This window comes from Aquarana catesbeiana, linkage group LG01 (assembly GCF_042186555.1).
Source record: "Aquarana catesbeiana isolate 2022-GZ linkage group LG01, ASM4218655v1, whole genome shotgun sequence".
Lineage (NCBI taxonomy): Eukaryota > Metazoa > Chordata > Amphibia > Anura > Ranidae > Aquarana > Aquarana catesbeiana.
In genome coordinates, this window is record NC_133324.1 from 218859789 (window position 1) to 218880648 (window position 20860).

Genomic DNA, 20860 nt, shown 5'->3' on the forward strand with positions numbered 1-20860 from the left:
TTTCACAGTGGTGGTTACTATTGTTGAAGTTTGCCACAGCAGTGGTTATCGGGTCCTAACAGTTGTCCAATGCTTAAACAGGGATTTACTGTTTTATTTTTTTGTTTTATTTTTCTTATGATGTTAGTGACAATTAAAGTATGCTTTATTGGAATGTTTGTTTAAAACAACATTTTTATTTATTTAATGCTTTGATTGGTATGATGGTACTTTAGCTCACTAGTATGTACACTTTTATGATGTAACAAACAGTGAGTGGTTATAATCTATACCCCTCAGTTGCATTTTTTAAAGGAGGAAATTATGAAATATTATACCTTGGAAGGAAATGTAAGCATTGTATGTGTATTTTGTACATATTACTTTTCACCTAAATATTACTTTAATGTGTGTTTCTACATGTTGTGTTCCACAACAATATGAATCAGACGTTTTAAATTAGCTCTATCCATCTTCTTAAACAGGTTTCACAATCTAGAAAAAAATATTTTAGAAATCTCTCTCCAGAGCAAAGAATATTGACTAACACATATATCATTAATGCTTGTGAACTTTTACCTTTAGGCAACTTTTGTAGGCCTCCTAAACTCATTAAAAAATGCATTCAAGCTGCATATAAAAGTAGTTGCGTATGAAGCTACACATTTAATATCTATGAAAATTGCCTAAATTAAATTATAGACCATGTAGAAAACATAGAAGCAGATTGTGACTGAACAAAACATTTAGAAAAAAGTTAATTTTGGTTAAATACAGAGGTTTATATATCTATACAAGTTAAAGTGCCTTAAACACCACTTTCCATTAGTTAAAGTTTATAACATTTTGTCAATATTGTAAAAAATTATTAAAAAAAAAAATTGTAAAAAATAAAATTGTAAAACATAAATAAATAAATAAATAAATAAATAAAAAACTACTGACAGTCCAATGCGCCATCAGTGCTGCATTTTAGTGCCACTGTTCCATGACATTGAAAAAAAAGTATCGGTAGAAAAAATATCGGTAATCGGTATCGGCGAGCACTTGAAAAAAAGTATTGGTATGTGTGCTCGGTCTTAAAAAAGTGGTATTGGTGCAACCCTAGCATCAGCCAGTTGCTCCTTGATGGTGCACAGCCTTTACTTGATTCAGATCTTGCTTCTGAGGTTGAGGAAGGAAGGAACATGAGCCTACAGAGAGGGGAGAACACTACTAAACAACAAACTGGCAGTCATGTTCCCCCAGCAGCAGTGTATTGCCAAGTTGTCTCCAGTGATAATGAGGATGGAGGGGATGATGATGATGAGATCACTGATGCGACTTGGATTGGCCAGAGGAGGAAAGTGAGGGTGAGGCACAACCCAAAAGAGGCAGCTATCATGAAAGAGTAGAGAACAGCCTATTACATATGGTTAGTAAGGTTGAACTTACTAAGGTTGAACTCAACCAGTCCATCCTGAGTGAGTGTGCATGTCTACAATCGTATCTATCCCTGTACATTGTGTCTCATTAAGATGCTCATCTATTATATTAATTATTTATTTAAGGTACCCATATATCGCCATCAATTTTACGCAGCGCTCCACACATACATCGGACACTCATATTGGTCCCTACCCTCAAGAAGCCCACAATCCAAGGTCCCCAACTCACATTCATATACTAGGGCCAATTTTGGACAGAAGCCAATTAACCTTCCAGCATGTCTTTGGAGTGTGGGAGGAAACCGGAGTACCCAGAAGAAACCCACATAGGCACAGGCAGAACATGCAAACTCCAGGCAGGTAGTGTCGTGGTTGGGATTTGAACCAGCGACCCTTTTTACTGCTAGGTGAGAGTGCTACCCACTACACCATTGTTCCGCCCACTCTATTCAACCAGATTGTGGAGCTGTTATCTCCCAGCCCACTTCCCACAGCTCAGCTTTTAGCCCATGTGCAGCTGATCTCACTGTTGCAATTTGGAAATTTTACCTCAAGTACATCAAGCATGGCAAAAACACCAAACATTTGGGTACCACATGCTTGACAAGGCATTTAACCTCCTACCACTAGGCCCATTGGCAAGAGCACCTGAAAGCCACACAAAAGGGACTTTAATTTTGCTCCTCCTCACTCCTCACCTTTCCAGTCTTACCCCATCTATACCTCATGACCTTTCAGCAGCGTCCACTAACAAGGATGATGGTATAGCTCAGGGTGTCCCAGGCCCTTGCAGCACGTCTGCCAGTAGCACACCACCAACTGTAGACTACAGCAGGCAAATTTATCTGCCCCATCTGCTGCAGTGAAAAAAAATATATATAGTTACTGTCACCCACATGCCCAGCGTCTAAATTCAAGCTTACAACTCCTGTCTTTCCATCTAGAATCCATCTGGTGGGCACAGGAACCACACTGGAGCAGAAATTCTGGCAGTTCTGCAGGGGCAGGCCCAGAGGTGGTTCATGCCACACCAGCTGCAGCCAGGAATGGTGGTGTGCGGTAATGACACAAACCTCCTGTCCGCCCTTAGACAGTTTCATGCCTGGCACATGTTCTCAATTTGAAGGTGCAGCATTTTTTAAATAGGTACCCAGGGTTGGAAGATCTGCTGAAGCAGGCCAGGAGAGTCTGTAGCCATTTCAGGCAGTCATACACAGCCAGTGCTTGGTTGGCTGAAATTCAGCGGAAATTCCACCTGCCCGTAAACCGCCTATTTTGTGACATGCCCACCATGTGGAACTCGACTTTGGCAAAGCTACAGCAGTTGCACATGCAGCAGAAGGTTGTCAAAGAGTACTTGTGTGAGTATGGCACAGTGACAGGCTCAGGCCAGCTCGGCATTTTTTCCCCACGCCAGTGGCTGCTGATAAAGGATGCATGCACTGTACTGTCACCATTAGAGGAGGCCATAAGGATGATGAGACATGACACTACATGCATCAGTGACACAATCCCTGTTGTGTTCCTGCTGGAGCAGACTCTGTGTGGCATTATGTACAGGTTAACTCGAGGCAGAGAAGTGGGAGGAAGAGAAGGACTTCCTTTCCTCTCAAGGCCCACTTTATGCAGACACCATTCCTAATACGCCACCAAACACACAACAGGAGAGGGAGGAGGAGGATTCTGGCAGCTTTGGAGGCATTGAGGCAGAGAAAGACATATGTCAACCCTTAACAAATGGTTTTCCATCCCCAGAACCATTGGGAGTAGTACATGGCTGGGAGGAGGCAGTTCCAGATACTGTAATCCTCAGTGATCCCGAGGAGTTTGTTTCTCATGCCTCTGCAAACTTGCGGTGCATGGGCTTCCTCATTCTTCAAAGCCTGCAAAAGGACCCGATAATCGAGGCATCTAGGAGAAGGATCACTATTGGTTGGCAGCCCTCCTCTGTTACAAGGGGAAAGTTGCCGAACTCATCCAGTCCCCACAGAGGGAGCAGAAGATGAAATCTCTTGAGGACACCTTAAAGAGGAGTGGATGTAACGCCTTTCCTGACTCTGGTAGGTTACAGTCTGGTGGAAAGCGTCATTTTGAGGCTTCTTTTGGTCAAGAGAGGAGCAGTGGAGAAGGGGGCCGCCTCAGTGATGCCTTTCAAAATTATTTTAGTCCTCGGCGCCCAGGGCTGTCAGCTTCCACATCCCATCAGCAGCGTTTTCATCATATGGTGGCAGATTATCTAGGGGAGAAAACAGATATGGAGAGCTTTCCAGTTGATAATCCACTGGGTTACTGGGTTATGAGAATAGCCCACTGGCCTGAACTTTCCCAGTATGCAAGAGAGCTGCTTGGAATAAAAAAAGAGAGAGAGAGGAGGCGTCTCTGGGTGCAGATTTTTAACAGGTTTAATATACAATAAAGATTTCTTATAATGCACTCACATTTCTGTAGTTAAAAGAGGGCATGGAATGATATCCCAAAAACTTGGGGCTGTCCTTGGTGTGGTAGATCCCTTTAGCCCGTCTCATTTCACGAGCGTGCAGGCTGTTGATGACGTAAACAGCCGCGCTCCTTTCTCAAGCTATTAGGACAGCGGCCATGCCAAATCAGGAAATATAAGGGCGGGGAGGGGGAGTGGTTATGATCATTGGGGTTCATTATTCGGATCCAAACTTTGTCTGTGATGACTACGCAAGCACTTTTATTAATTATAATATATGTGTTTCCTTCTGTCCAGCTACTACCAGAACTTTTGGATACTTGTGGACCTCGATTCATTTTTGATATAAGGGTTGTTATGAACATCTGGGTCTCTTACCTGATTTACGAATGTTGCTTTTCTTTAACCTCTTCCAGTCCGCCTACTGCACATTTACTGTGGCAAGACAGCAAGGCAGCCCGGCTGCGTGAAACAACATCCCAGTAGCCTCTGGGGGGAGCGCGCCAGAGGGGGAGCCTATCCGGGGAACGCGATATCCGCCAGCCACCCGCTATCATTCCCCAGAGGGACAGAAACAAGGCAGATCACCATTCTGACAGGGGAGAACATATAGTTCTTGTGTTCCTGTTAAGCAGGAACATGGATCTCTGTGTTCTCCCAGCCAGAGCAATCCCCACAAAGTTAGTAAGCACCCCCTGCCAGTGTCATTAGTACAGTAACAATATATTAGTGTCACTGGTCCCCCAAAAAGTGTCAAAAGTGTCAGTTAGGTGTCCACCCCAATGCCTCAGTCCCGCTAAAAATCACTGACCGCCGCCATTACATTTTTTTTACCAAAAATATGTAGCAGAATACATATTGGCCTAAATTGAAGAAGAGACTAAATTTTTTTCATTTTTTTATTGGATATGTATTGTAGCAGAAAGTAAAAAATATTGTTTTTTTTTTTCAAAATTGTCACTCTTTTTTGTTTATAGTGCAAAAAAAAATGCAGAGGTGATCAAATACCACCAAAAGAAAGCTCTATTTGTGGGGAAAAAAAGGACATCAATTTTATTTGGGTACAGCATCGCATAGCCGCGCAATTGTCAGAATAACGCAGTGACATATCGGAAAAAATGGCCTGGTCATGAAGGGGGTAAAACCTTCTGGGGCTTAAGTGGTTAAATAATATTCTTTATCATGCTTAAAAACTACCTACACTGTGTATCCTATACCATTGTGACTTATTGCATTATTTTGTGTCATTTTTGGACAAGCGCAGGGCTGGACTGGGACAAAAATTTGGCCCTGGACTTCACCCAGACTGGCCCACTTTGACAGGTCTCTCCCATGCCGGCTTGCCACCCAAGCCCCCCCCCCCACTAGCTATTAGCCGTTCTACATTATTTCTCTTATAGGCAGTACCAGTGGGGAAGCTAGACATTATTTCACCTGGGGCAAAGAATCAGTTTGGTGCCCACCCCCCCAATGGAACAAGATTAGGCAGGAAAGTGAGGCCGCCCTCCTTCCAGATCGTATGATTAGCTTCTAAGTGTTGACTCCTGAGCATCATGTCTGTATTCAGGCGCGCTGCATAACTAGCCAGGGAGAGGAGGTGAGCACTGCGGGGGGGACAGAGGACTGGAGGGAGGCAGCGGTCCACTGTCACTGAAATCGGCCCACTGAGCCATCGGCCCACCGGGAAACTCCCTGTAGTCCCAATGGCCAGTACATGCCTGGACAAGCGCCCCAGAATATGAAATCTCGTTTATAACATTTGGTTTGAAATTTGCAGGGCCCTGCCTATGTTTTGATTTAGGAGGTATGTGATTTTAGCAGGAATATAATATAATATACATAATATATAAAGGAATATATGGAGCTATTATATACTGTATTTATTGGCGTATAACACTCACTTTTTCACCCTAAAAATTGGGTTCAAATAGCATGTGCATGTTATACGCCAATACATCAATTTTAGATGCCTCGGAGGGGACAGGGAGGGGGGCGGGATGAGCGCTGTCAGATTACATACAGAATCTCCTGTTTACTTGGCGGCCTCTGTAATAGGAAATCCCATCTCCTGGGCCGCCATTGGACCACTGTTCTGTCTATCATAGGAAATTCTCACTGTATATAATCTTTCGGCGCTCGTCCTGCCCCCTCCCTGTCCCCTCTAGGCTGCAAATGGGCATCAATCAGGCTGCACTGATGGCAATGGTGAGGCTGCTGCATTGATGTGGACTGATGAGGTTGCATTGATGGCACTTGTGAGACTGCAGATGGGCATTGATGGGGCTGCATTGGTGGCAATGGTGAGACTACAGATGGGCACTGACCCTTATTTTGCTTCAAAGTTCCATATTTAAAATTTAATTTTTTTTCCCTGAAACTTCCCTCTTAAAGTTGGAGATGTGCTGGGAACCATATCCACATAGATGGGTGAGAAGAATACGAGCAACTTGCAATTTTTGTGGAAATTCCTTTTAAATGTAAACAAAGTTTAACAAAAACTGCTTCTAAAAGTTTCCAGGCATTATCAGTACAGAAGAAATGAAAAAGCCAAGGTGGTTGAGCTGGCAGTTTTCCAAAAGATTAAGGACTTCCTGTCCAGTAATTCTGTAGAAAACGACTTACTATCATGTTGCCTTTTTTTTCACCTGTAATGGTATCTTACACAGACTTAAAGACTGCACAGCAAAGTTCAATAAATGTAAAATACCATATTTATTGGCGTATAACATGCACCCCAGTTTAAGAGGGAAGTTTCAGGAAATTTTTTTTTTTTTTTTAAATAAACCACTTTATTTAATGGTCAGTGAGCATCAATGCAGCCTGATTAGTGCCCATCTGCAGCCTCAATGAAGCCTAATCTGTACCCATCTGCAGCCTGATCTGTGCCCATCTGCACCCTGATCTGCGCCCATCTGCAGCCTGATCTGTGCCCATCTCCCCATCAATGCAGCTCACCATCTCTCATCTCTCGCAGGTAATCATCGAGCCATCATCTCCTGTTTACTCGGCTCTCAGTCGGCAGTCACATACACAGTCCCGCCTCTGCTATTGACATTGGACCAGCTCCTGTGATAGACAGAACACTGGTCCAATGCCGGTGGTGAAAGGCAGGACTGTGTGTGTGATGTGAGAGCCAAGTTAGAGCCGAGTCAGAGCCGAGCGAGAGCCAAGTGGAGAGGAGATGACGGCTCGGTGAATTCTGGTGGAACTCGTCCCCCTCCAAGGTACGCTGTCGCCAGATAACATTATTATAACACTATTTTCAGGGGAAAAAAGTGTGTGTTATACGCTGATAAATACGGTACTACAATTTTGGTACAGATGTGATACTATATACAGTGGGGATGGAAAGTATTCAGACCCCCTTAAATTTTTCACTCTTTGTTATATTGCAGCCATTTGCTAAAACCATTTAAGTTCATTTTTTCCTCATTAATGTACACACAGCACCCCATATTGACAGAAAAACACAGAATTGTTGACATTTTTGCAGATTTATTAAAAAAGAAAAACTGAAATATCACATGGTCTTAAGTATTCAGACCCTTTGCTCAGTATTTAGTAGAAGCGCCCTTTTGATCTAATACAGCCATGAGTCTTTTTGGGAAAGATGCAACAAGTTTTTCACACCTGGATTTGGGGATCCTCTGCCATTCCTCCTTGCAGATCCTCTCCAGTTCTGTCAGGTTGAATGGTAAACTTTGGTGGACAGCCATTTTTAGGTCTTTCCAAAGATGCTCAATTGGGTTTATATCACAGCTCTGTCTGGGCCATTCAAGAACAGTCACAGCGTTGTTGTGAAGCCACTCCTTCATTATTTTAGCTGTTTTCGTTCAGGATATCACTGTACTTGGCCGCATTCATCTTTTCCTCAATTGCAACCGGTCATCTTGTCCCTGCAGCTGAAAAACACCCCCACAGCATGATGCTGCCACCACCATGCTTCACTGTTGGGACTGTATTAGACAGGTGATGAGCAGTGCCTGGTTTTCTCCACACATACCGCTTAGAATTAAGGCCAAAAAGTTCTATCTTGGTCTCATCAGACCAGAGAATCTTATTTTTCACCATCTTGGAGTCCTTCAGGTGTTTTTTAGCAAACTCCATGCGGGCTTTCATGTGTCTTGCACTGAGGAGAGGCTTCCGTCAGACTCTGCCATAAAGCCCCGACTGGTGGAGTGCTGCAGTGATGGTTGACTTTCTACAACTTTCTCCCATCTCCCAACTGCATCTCTGGAGCTCAGCCATAGTGATCTTTGGGTTCTTCTTTACCTCTCTCACCAAGGCTCTTCTCCCCCGATAGCTCAGTTTGGCCGGACGGCAAGCTCTAGAAAGGGTTCTGGTCATCTCAAACGTCTTCCATTTAAGGATTACGGAGGCCACTGTGCTCTTAGGAACCTTAAGTGCAGCAGAAATTTTTATGTAACCTTGGCCAAATCTGTGCCTTGCCACAATTCTGTCTCTGAGCTCTTCAGGCAGTTCCTTTGACCTCATGATTCTCATTTGCTCTGACATGGACTGTGAGCTGTAGGGTCTTATATAGACAGGTGTGTGGCTTTCCTAATCAAGTCCTAACAGTATAATCAAACACAGCTGGACACAAATGAAGGTGTAGAACAGTGTTTCTCAACTCCAGTCCTCAAGGTGCCCCAACAGGTCATGTTTTTTAGGATTTCCATTATTTTGCACAGGTGATTTGATCAGTTTCACTTCCTTAGTAATTACCACAGCCATTTCATCTGAGGGAAAGCCTGAAAACATGACCTGTTGGGGCGCCTTGAGGACTGGAGTTGAGAAACACTGGTGTAGAACCATCTCAAGGATAATCAGAAGAAATGGACAGCACCTGAGTTTTAATATATGAGTGTCACAGCAAAGGGTCTGAATACCATGTGATATTTCAGTTTTTCTTTTTAGTAAATCTGCAAAAATGTCAAAAAGTCTGTGTTTTTCTGTCAATATGGGGTGCTGTGTGTACATTAATGAGGAAAAAAATTAACTTAAATGTTTTTAGCAAATGGCTGCATATAACAAAGAGTGAAAAATTTAAGGGGGTCTGAATATTTTCCGTCCCCACTGTATACCACAATTGTAAATGTTCATATCTTTTTTTATGCCACGTGTACTTTTTTGGGGACCCTGTAATTACTTCAATGACGCAATACATGCATTATATATAATACATATATATAATATATATTTATTTATTTTTTACAGAAAAGAGAAAAGCTAAGAACTACAAAGTTTCAGAGACTGGAAGGGGAAAGAGATACTCATTCAAGCAAAACCAGGAATATAACATAGAGACAGTTGTAGTTGCTGATCCCGCTATGGTTTCCTATCATGGAGCAGAGGCAACTAGAAAATTTATTCTCACTATCCTAAACATGGTAACTGTGTTTGAACTTTGTATCTATGTTGTCTATACTGAGCTATACTTTATAACTAAAAACAACAAAATGAAAATAGTAAAATCATTTAGTGAATAGCAACATTTCCAGCAAATGTTGCAAGTTAGAAAGTTTATGTGCCCTGCAAATCCACTGCGGGTTCCCACATCACACCTGACTCGCACTGCAGTTCACACTGCCCTATGCAAACTGCGGGGAGTATCAATACATAGTTAATGACACCCCCATTTCAGCTTGCATATTGCACTGCGAACTGACAGTTCGGACTTGAATCGGATCGCATAGGTGTGAACACCTATGCAATCCGATTCTGGTGCTGACCAAAAAAAAAGATCCTGTGCAACTTTAGTCCGAATGTGATGCGATATTAGCCATACTATCTGTATGGATGAAATCGAATCGCACGGACATTGCATGTGATTTGCACTGCAGTGCAGTGTGACTCACATGCAATCTCACAGAGCGCAGTAGTGTGAACCGGCACTAAAGCCTAGTACACGCGGGTCAAATATTACGAGTCCTGCTGTCTGTGTCAATAGACGCAGCAGCAGGACTCAGTAGCACGCCCGCTGGGGTGCCCCATTAGAATGAGAGTCTCCAAGGGGGCACTTGATGCGAGCAGGAGCCAGGACTGCTGCTGGGGGACCTTTACAACCCCTTTAAAGGAAAGTTCCACCTGTTCACATATTGTAAAAAAAAAAAAAGATAAATGCACCTATATTGCAAACACAATTTTTTGTTTTTGTTTTTGCATCTAAGCCTACAAAGCATTGCAACTGTGATCAGTAGACTCACTCTGGCTCCTGCAAATTCTTCATCCAGCTCAGGTCCATAATGAGGTATAGACCTTGGGTTACGGAACTGCAGCAAGTATCAATACTACAAGTGCGGTGATGTAAGTGCACTCATGCTTTATTAAAAACTACAGTCCCTCTGCCCCAAAGTGGCAGATGGGACCTGTAGTTAATTTCATTCACAACTATCTGTGAACTAATGAGGTGACTGTGAGGGCAGAGCCATGCAGAGCCACGTTCAAATCTGGAAGAAGAAGCCCTGGACTCTGTAAGTGAGGGTTGGGGCAGTTTGAGGGTGGTGAGCTATGGATTGATATTGTTTCATGTTGCATCCTAAATATAGGTATAATATGAAACATGGTCCAAAAGGTGAGTTACCTTTAAAGTGTATCTAACCCCAAACACAAAAGGCCTGATGTATAAAAAATTAGCTGTATGAACGTGACAAATATTTGCACAGTCCCAATGAAACTTCACATATTTTCTGTAATATAATTACCTCATATGATCAGAAGTCTAGTGGCCCTAATTGCTTTGTCAGAAAAAAAAAAGACAATGGGCAATCTGGAACAGATAGCCTTCTGCATTCAGGATGCACTCTGTGCTTTGATGCTGTGATATTTGGGGTTCAAGATCACCAGCCAGCCGTCTCTTGGTAAAACATCGTTATTTCTTTAAAAGGGAAAACATAACAGCTTATCTTCAGTATAAATAAACAACAAAGTCCATAACTCTGGTATAAAATAAAGTTTTTTGCTCACAAAGCTCACAAGCATGAGGTCCCAAAAAGGTCACAGTAGCCCAGTGGCACCTGTAGACTTTGAAGGTGCTGAAGTACAAACAGGATAAAACACATATATAGTTTATAAAGGTTAATTTACATCACATTAAAAACATATATATTCACAGTTAAAATAAATTAAGAGTTAGGGAACCCTCTTGGTGGTATTGGACACCACTATGGGTTACCTATATTACATATGCTATTACTTTACATAATTTACATAGGGGTCCTCATACACCTTTGCTGTTTGCTTCTGAGCGTTTCATGGGATAACCTGCTTCTTCAGAAGGACTTTGAGGGATATGTGATCTACAAAATCACAGAGGTAAAAACAGAAATATTATATCATATTCAACATAATACACTGACGTATACAGCGGGTAAAATAAGTATTGAACACGTCACCATTTTTCTAGGTAAATATATTTCCTAAGGTGCTTTTGACATAAAATTTTTGCCACATGTTGGTAACAACCCATGCAGTTCATACATACAAAGAAAACAAATAAGTTCAGGAATTAAGTTATGTGTAATAACATGGAATGACACAGGGAAAAAGTATTGAACACATGAAGAAAGGGAGGTGCAAAAAGACATGGAAAGACACCAGCTGACATCTATCAGTAATTAGAAAGCAATCCTGCTCCTTGTCAGTGCAAATTAATATCAGCTGGTTCAGTCTCAACTGATGGCCTATAAAAAGGTGTCTCATTGCAAAGGTGTCACACAAGAAACATCTAATGATGGGTAAAAGCAAAAAGCTCTCTCAGGACCTTTGCAACCTTATAGTTGCAATGTTTTGTAACTGATGGCATTGGTTACAGAAGGATTTTTTTAACTTCTGAATGTTCAAGTGAGCGCTCTTGGGGCCATAATCTAGAAGTGGAAAGAACATAAACCAGCCACGACCAGGTGCTCCTTGCAAGTTTTCTCAAAAGGAAAGAAAATAATTATTAGAAGAGCCATGAGCCAAGGTCCACTTGTGAAGAGCTTCAGAAAGACCTGGACTTAGCAGGTACAATTGTTTCAAAGAAAACTATAAGTAATGCACTCAACCGCCATACCATGTATGCACGCTCACCACGGAAGATTCTATTGCTGAAGAAAAAGCATGTTGAAGCTTGTTTAAAGTTTGCTGCACAACATTTAGACAAGCCTGTGAAATACTGGGAAAATATAGCCTGGTCATATGAGATCAAAATTGAACTATTTGCATGCCATAAAAGATGTTTGGAGGTCAAATGGCACTGCACATCACCCCAAAAAAACCATACCAACAGTGAAGTGTGGCGGTGGGAACACCATGGTGTGGGGCTGTTTTTCAGCATACAGCACTGGCAAACTTCTTATGATTGAAGGAAGGATGAATGGAAAAATGTACCAAGACATTCTTGATAAAAGTCTGCTGCCATCTACCACGATGATGAAGATGAAAAGAGGTTGGACACTTCAGCAAGACAATGATCCCAAACAGAAAGGCAAGGAAACTCTCAATTGGTTTCAAAGAAAGAAAATAAAGCTGCTAGAATGGCCCAGCCAATCACCTGACTTGAATCCAATAGAAAAATCTATGGAAAGAATGAAGGATCTGAGTTTATAGAAGAGGCCCATGGAACTTTCAAGATTTGAAGACTTAGTGTGGAAGAATGGGCCAAAATCACACCTAAGCAATGCATGCGACTAGTTTCTCCATACAGGAGACATCTTGAAGCTATCATTACCAACAAAGGATTTTGTACAAAGTATTAAATAAATTTCAGTTAGCATGTTCAATACTTCTCCCCTGTGTCATTCCATTTTATTACATATAACTTAATTTCTGAACGTATTTGTTTTGGTTTCTTTGTATATATGGATTGCATAAGCTGTAACCGACATGTTTTTGTTGTTTTATTAGGGGATAATAACTTTGATGTGTCAGGTTACCTGAGCCCAGGTGACAGATGTACCCCATTGGGGTCTGGAGTGCACCGCAAGGTAGTGGACCCTATGGCTGACTGCTGCGGATGGAGCTCTAGGATATACAGGAGAGCAGGTACCCTGTAGTACCTACACAGGTGATACTGGAAGCTTGAGCATAAGATTTCCCAGGGAGCGGAGTCTAAGAGCCAGTGGGTGTTCACCAGAAGCCCCTAGTGGTGGGGATGGATTTAGCTGCAGTCTGGCTCTAGGTCGCAACCCCTAGGGCCTCCCAGCTCATGCTCACTGTAGACTACAGGGAGGTAGAGTGGAAGCAGCAGACAGCAACAACAAGGATAGTCAGGAGATAGCCAAAAGGTCAGGGCAACAAGCAGGTAAGGTTAGTCATGAGAAAGCCAAAGATCGGGGTAACAAGCAGGTAAGGATAGTCAAGAACAAGCCAAGATCGGTAACTGGAATCAGACGTAGAAGACACAGCAAGTCGCACACGAGAGCTAAGAAAAGGTGGTTTACACCTGCGGCAGTTGGCAAAGCCTTTGAATTTGTCAGCAGCTGCCCAGAGAGAATCACAAACGTCACCCCAAATAGAATTGAAATACTCCTGAGCCGTAGCCAAAACTGGAATATCTGGAGAACAGGTCATGGGAAGAGGGAGTTGAGGGTGTTTTCCATAAACTGCGAAAAATGGTGTCTTCTGCGAACTGGTATTTACATGATTGTTGTGAGAGAATTCTGCCCACGGGAGTAGAGAGGATCAATCGTCATGAAGAGCAGAGACTAAGGTGTGTTGAAAGACCTTTAACTCCTGATTAACTCTCTCAGTCTGTCCATTGGATTGAGGGTGGTAAGAAGAGGAAAAATCCAAGACAATATTGAGGGATTTGCAAAAAGCTCTATAAAAACGTGATGTAAATTGAATGCCCCTGTCCAAAACAATATGAGAAGGAACCCCATGGAGATGAAAAATTTCTTGAACAAAAATGGGAACCAAGGCAGGAGCAGAAGGAAGACCAGGAAGAGGAACAAAATGAGCCATCTTGGAGAACCGATCGATTACCACCCAAATGACTGTATCATTTTCTGACAATGGGAGATCTGTGAAAAAATCCATGGCAATGTGAGACCAGGGATCCTTGGGTATGGGCAAGGGCATGAGAAGACCAGCAGGGGCTTGTGTGGAGGATTTAGACTGAGCACAGACATGACAAGCCTTAATGTAGTCTTTGACATCCAAGGGTAGATTAAGCCACCAGTAGTGATGACTGATGGGCAGGAAGGATCGGAGGAACCCAGCATGACCTGCCACCTTGGAATCATATCCCCAAGGAAGGATCTTAGCTCTTAGCCCAGTGGGGACGAAGGTCTTGCCAGGAGGAATTTTTGACTCCAGGGTGGTAGAATGGGCAACAATGCATGATCGGGATGATCGGCTCAGGTTCAGGGGTGGACTCCTTGTCCAAACTGTCAAATGATCTAGAGAGTGCATGAGCCCGACCGTTGCAGGAACCAGGTTTGTACGTAATAGTGAAATTACAATGGGAAAAGAAAAGACTCCACCTGGCTTGTCTGGGATTCAGATGTTTAGCATTCTGTAGGTACTGTAGTTTCTTGTGATCAGTAAGTATGGAGTGAGGGGAACCCTCCAAGACATGACACCACTCCTCTAACGCTACTTTAATTGCGAGAGGTTCCCGATCACCGATGGCATGATTTCTCTCTGCCTGAGAACATTTTTTGGAGAAGAAAGCACATGGTTGATGTCTCTTCTCAAAGGATTGAAGAAGCACAGCTCCCACCCCCATGGAAGAAGCGTCTACTTCAATAAAAAATGGGTCCCCAGGATTTGGTCTCCTCAAGAGAGGTCTAGAAACAAAGGCCTGTTTCAGGTCGTGAAATGCAGAGACAGCTTCAGGAGGCCAGTCCTTGGCATGCGCACCCTTCTTGGTCAAAGCGATAATAGGCGCAGCAATGGAAGAGTAATTCCTTATGAACTGCCTATAATAATTTGTGAAGCCAAGAAACCACTGTGTGGCCTTGAGGCTAGCAGGAAGAGGCCAGTTGGTAATGGTCAAGACCTTTCCAGGATCCATACGAAGACCCAGACTTGAGACAAAGCATCCCAGAAACAGGACCTCAGAACATTCAAAGGAACATTTCTCCAGCTTGGCATACAGATTATTCTCTCTAAGGCGCTGAAGTACAGTGTGGACATGGTTTCTGTGGACAAGCAGATTTTGGGAAAAGATGAGAATGTCATCCAGATAGATGACAACAAACTGGTACAGCAGATCCCTGAAGATTTCATTGACAAAGTTTTGGAACACAGCTGGGGCATTACACAAACCAAAAGGCATAACCAGGTATTTGTAATGCGCGTCTCTAGTGTTAAACGCGGTTTTCCATTTGTCACTTTCCCGTATCCGAATCAGATTGTATGCACCTCTGAGATCCAACTTGGTGAAAATGTAGGCACCCTTCAACCTGTCGAATAGCTCAGATATTAAGGGTAAGGGGTATCGATTCTTCATAGTCACCGCGTTTAAACCTCGATAGTCGATGCAGGGTCTCAAGGTACCATCCTTTTTGGCAACAAAATAGAACCCTGTGCCTGCAGGTGATGAGGATTTCTGGATGAAACCTCTCTCTAGATTCTCTGTGACATACTCTGACTTGGCCTGGGTCTCTGGGATGGACAGAGGGTAGGTACGACCCCTGGGCAGAGTTGCTCCAGGGACAAGGTCAATAGCACAGTCAAAAGACCTGTGGGGAGGAAGCACCTCAGCTGATTTCTTACAGAACACATCCCGGTAATTGCTGTAAGCAGCGAGAAGATCAGAAAATACAGATGTGGTAGCAACTGGAAGTCTCTCCTTGGGGGCCACCTTGAGAAGGCAGGACAAAAAACATGAGGGTCCCCAAGCCAGGATCTGCCCAGAGACCCAGTCCACATGTGGAAAGTGGAGCTGTAGCCAAGGAAGGCCCAATATAATGGGGGTAGAGGCCTTGGGTAGAATGAGAAAGGATATCTGTAACGGGAGGGCCCGTGGAACTCAGAATACATCTTATGTCTAAGTCACCCTGTGCCATCCTGGCACAGGGTGAGTGAGAAAATATATCTTGGACTACTTAAAATGGGACAGTAATATTTGTCCACAATATCTCCCAGGATGTATGTAGAGACTATTATTGGTTTGGTTGATTCTGAACGCAACCTGTTAATTGAATGAGCTGATCACATTGTCCTCTATACAATGTAGGAGACGGGACAATTCCTATTGGAGCTCATGTTAATTAGGTTAGTTAGGTTTTGTTTGTATTGGTAATTGTAATTAGCTCCAGCTATTGTGTTTATATTACTGTGTGAAGCTCGGTGCCCACAAGTCTGGGCGAAAGGTCATGTCTCAGTCACCTAGGCTGTATAAAGGATTAGATAATTAGCTCATGTTAATTAGGTTACAGTTGTATTGTTAGAGGAGGTTCCAACGGCATATAAAGTCTTGTAATTTTCATTCTAAATAAAGTTAGTCCTGATTTACTCCAAGACTGGTGTTGTCTAGTTCTTGGGGGTTCCTATAGCCAGATCCATTGGACTTGTGTTCCAGAACTTAGGAAGCGGTATACTGACGGAAGCACTCAAGCGGAGTGAGGGACGTTCTGTGACATTGGTGGCAAGCAGCGGGAAAGCTTCCTGCAGTCTGGGAAATCTAAACCTCCAACTGGATCCAAGATCAGGATAGCAGACTTCAGTCACCCCAGCGGAGATATGGACCTGGCATCAGAATTCCCGGGGCTGCTGCGGATCATCCTTTCAACATACACCAGGACTGTGTCTGAGGATGAATACCTGGAGCTTAGGCAGCAAATTCGGGTGGAGCTCTGGATTGCAGCCCTCCGTCTCTCTGGTATAAAACAGGGCAAGTGCTTTCCAACCCAAGAGCAACGGGCCAGTGACCAACGGGCATTGCGGATGGCATTCCTGGGAGAGCGGCCCCAGGAGCAATGGGTGACTGAGTTGGACAGGTTGGTCCAGCAGGAGATAGAGCTGGACAATCGTTATCGGGCTCTGCAATGGCACGCAGAGGAGGGATATTTAGGGGAGACAACAGAATGTTCTCCGGAGGAATATGACTTTGGCGGCCCTGGATTGCTGTGGGAGAGCCTTACAGATCTTTTTATGTTTGGCGATGAAGGGGAACCTGACCTTGAGGACCTGAGAGAATATAGAGAGTCTATGCTCGGTCTTGCAGGGGTCTCAGAGCTCAAACCTGATCCGGACCATTTGCTAAGGAAGGAACAGCATCTGGAAAGGGCATACAGGAAACTGCTAGAACAAGTTCAGCAGCATGCCAGAGGATCGGCAGTGGAAAATCCAGAGATTGCCGTCCCCAAACCTGAAGTGCTGACAACAGGGCAGAGCTCTGCTAACCTCTGCCCAGAAATGATAGCATCTTCTGGGTTCCATGGACAGGAGATGGTGAACCTCTATCCCCAGACATCAGTTGCAGAGACATGGGATTTGATAGACTTTTCTGCTGAGGAAGAACAACCTGATGAGCCTCCAGCAGAAGAGCTGCTATCAGGGCCAAAGTTCACTGTGTTCTGCCCAGCACCAACAGTGGCTTCGGACTTCTTGAGAGAAGAGGTAGTCGGCCTTTCTCCCACAGCACTGACTGGGACATGTGATTTTCTGCCAGCAGCATCTATGGAGTTAAAACAAACTTCTCCAGCTGAAGATCTGGTAACTGAACAGAGGGTCCAAGACCTCTGTCCCACACTTTTATCAATTCCAGAGACTGGGGATTTAATAGACGTTTCTGTAGAGGAGGAACCACCTGGCAAACCCCCAGCAGAAATGCTGGCAACCGGACAGAGGGTCCAAGACCTCTGCCCCATACCTGCAGCAATTGTGGAGGCTCAGGGTGAGAAGATGGCAATCACTTCCCAGCAGCAGATACAGGGGGAGAAGGGAGAGGAGGTGTGTGTTGTCCCTCCCCAACAGTTGGCCAGGGTGGAGGAAGCAGGCTTTCCTCCCCAGCAAAGATCCGTGTACCTGGGAGACAGTACCATCGACATGTCGTCCCAGCAGCCAGATGAGGGAATAGAAAAGGAAGCAGCCGGCTCACCTCCCCAATGGCAGCTACACAGTTTGGGAGTGGAGGAAGCCAGCCTCCTGCCCCAACGGTTAGCCGGAGCGGAGGATGCGGAGTCCCCAGCAGAAGTGCTGGCAACAGGGCAGAGTGTTACCAACCTCTGCCCAGCACCGGCAACAACTACAGAGTTCCAGGGAGGCGGGGCAGTCGGCCTCCCTCTCCAACAGTTAGCCGGAACAGATGGTGTGGGGTTTCCAGCAGAAGGGCTGGCAACAGGGCCCAAGACTGCTGGACTCTGCCCTCAACTAACAGAGGATGGATTTCCTGTGAAGGTGGATGGGACTTCAGTCTCCACCTGTATACCCCAGGGATGTGGGGCAGTCGGCCCAGATCCCCAACAGCATGACAGAGTGATCCCAGATACCCTGTCTTCTCTCCAGTGGCAGAAAGGATTCCAGGGAGAAGAGCCAGTCCAGGCCTCTCCCCATCGGCAGATATGTTCTCTGAGAGAGGCAGAGGTTGGCTGGGTGAGTAATACTCTGTTTGGAACAATTTGTTTGGGGTACTGTGTGGGTACAGGCAGTAGAGGACTGGAACTACTTACTAACTTCGGAGTCAACCCGTCTGGGGTCTCCTCCTGTGTTAGTCTCCTGCCGAAAGGGGAGAGATGTAACGGGAGGGCCCGTGGAACTCAGAATACATCTTATGTCTAAGTCACCCTGTGCCATCCTGGCACAGGGTGAGTGAGAAAATATATCTTGGACTACTTAAAATGGGACAGTAATATTTGTCCACAATATCTCCCAGGATGTATGTAGAGACTATTATTGGTTTGGTTGATTCTGAACGCAACCTGTTAATTGAATGAGCTGATCACATTGTCCTCTATACAATGTAGGAGACGGGACAACTCCTATTGGAGCTCATGTTAATTAGGTTAGTTAGGTTTTGTTTGTATTGGTAATTGTAATTAGCTCCAGCTATTGTGTTTATATTACTGTGTGAAGCTCGGTGCCCACAAGTCTGGGCGAAAGGTCAAGTCTCAGTCACCTAGGCTGTATAAAGGATTAGATAATTAGCTCATGTTAATTAGGTTACAGTTGTATTGTTAGAGGAGGTTCCAACGGCATATAAAGTCTTGTAATTTTCATTCTAAATAAAGTTAGTCCTGATGTACTCCAAGACTGGTGTTGTCTAGTTCTTGGGGGTTCCTATAGCCAGATCCATTGGACTTGTGTTCCAGAACTTAGGAAGCGGTATACTGACGGAAACACTCAAGCAGAGTGAGGGACGTTCTGTGACAATATCCACTCCTGGTGGAGTATCCCTACAGACATCCTAATAGGTAGAATCTGGAAGCAGATAGGACCCTCTGGGAGAACAGTGCCATCAATTGCTGAGATTACCAGTGACGTAGCGAGGGGTGAAAGGGTAAGCTTCAGGGAAGAAGCAGTTCTCCGATCCATAAAATTGCCGGCAGCCCTGGAATCCAGATATGCAAAGATCGATTGTGGAGAAGTGCCTACATGAAGGAACACCGGAAGAAGAAGACGATAAGGTGATGTTTCTGGGTCCAATACTCCACCTTCCAGATGTAATAGACCTGATCGTTTCCCGGGCGAAGCAAGCAGGAGTCACGAAAATGACCCTTGCCCCCACAATAGAGACACAAGCCCAGAGTTCTGTGCCTAGCTCATTCTTTGGGGGTGAGTCTGGTCCGGCCCAGCTGCATAGGTTCCTCCGCAGGCAGAAGATGCTCCACAGGGTGAAGGGGGGAGAGCTCTGACTGGTTAGGGCCCAAGGAGTGCTGGCGTATTTTTTCTAGGGACCTCTCCTGAAAACGAATGTCGATCTGATTGCACAAGGAAATTACATCGTCCAGACCGGCGGGGGTGGCTCTTCCCGCTACTTCATCTTTCACTCGGTCAGAGAGGCCATGTAAAGAGGTTGCAACCAGGGCCTCATTGTTCCAGCTCAATTCAGCTGTGAGGATATGAAAGTGAAGAGCATATTGTCCCACTGAACGAGATTGAAGATGTAACAGGGCACTAGCCCCTGTAGAAACCCGAGCCGGCTCCTTGAAGATGTTACGAAAGAGCTTCAAGAAGCTGGACAGGCTGGAAACCACAGGATCATTCTTCTCCCACAGGGGGGCTGCCCAGGCTAAAGCTTCACCGGAGAGGAAATGATATAGGCTACCTTTGCCTGATCCGACAGGAAGTTTTGAGGCTGGAGCTCAAAATGAATAGTGCATTGGCTGAGGAACCCCCTGCAGACCTTGGAGTCCCCAAAGAAACAGGACAGAGCTGGCAGCTGTAGAAAATGTGTGGCTGCGACTGCGACCGGAATAGGTGCAGACGCTGGTTGTACTTGAGGTTGCTGACTCGGGGTTCCCAGGGAGGCCTGAAGCTGCTCAAAGTGGGAAGCCAGATCCTGGAGGAATAGCATCACCTGAGTCTGATTCGATTCCTGGGTCTCAAGTCTGTGGACTATGCCCTGCAATGGATCATCTGCGGGAAGCGGCACATCAGCCGGGTCCATGGCTGATCAAACTGTCAGGTCACCTCAGCCCAGGTGACAGATGCACCCCGTTGGGGTCTGGAGTGCACCGCAAGGTAGTGGACCCTACGGCTGACTGCTGTGGATGGAGCTCTAGGATATACAGGAGAGCAGGTACCCTGTAGTACCTACATGGATAACACTGGGAGCTAGAGCATGAGATTTCCCAGGGCGCGGAGTCTATGAGCCAGTGGGTGTTCACCAGAAGCCCCTAGTGGTGCGGATGGATTTAGCTGCAGTCTGGCTCCAGGTCGCAACCCCTAGGGCCTCCCAGCTCACCCTCACTGTAGACTACAGGGAGGTAGAGTGGAAGCAGCAGACAGCAAGAACAAGGATAGTCAGGAGATAAAGGTCGGGGCAACAAGCAGGTAAGCTTAGTCAGGAGAAAGCCAAAGATTGGGGTAACAAGCAGGTAAGGATAGTCAAGAACAAGCCAAGAACAAGAACCAGCCTAGATCG

At 44.9% G+C, this 20860-nt stretch overlaps 1 protein-coding gene across 1 annotated transcript in view; it reads left to right on the plus strand.

Moving 5' to 3' along the window:
* Window positions 1-20860, plus strand: part of ADAMTS19 (ADAM metallopeptidase with thrombospondin type 1 motif 19) — a 520219-nt gene that overhangs the window by 135818 nt on the left and 363541 nt on the right. The window contains exon 4 of the mRNA XM_073625112.1: window positions 9061-9233. Coding sequence (XP_073481213.1) covers window positions 9061-9233 — 173 coding nt within the window. The remainder of the gene's footprint in view (window positions 1-9060; window positions 9234-20860) is intronic.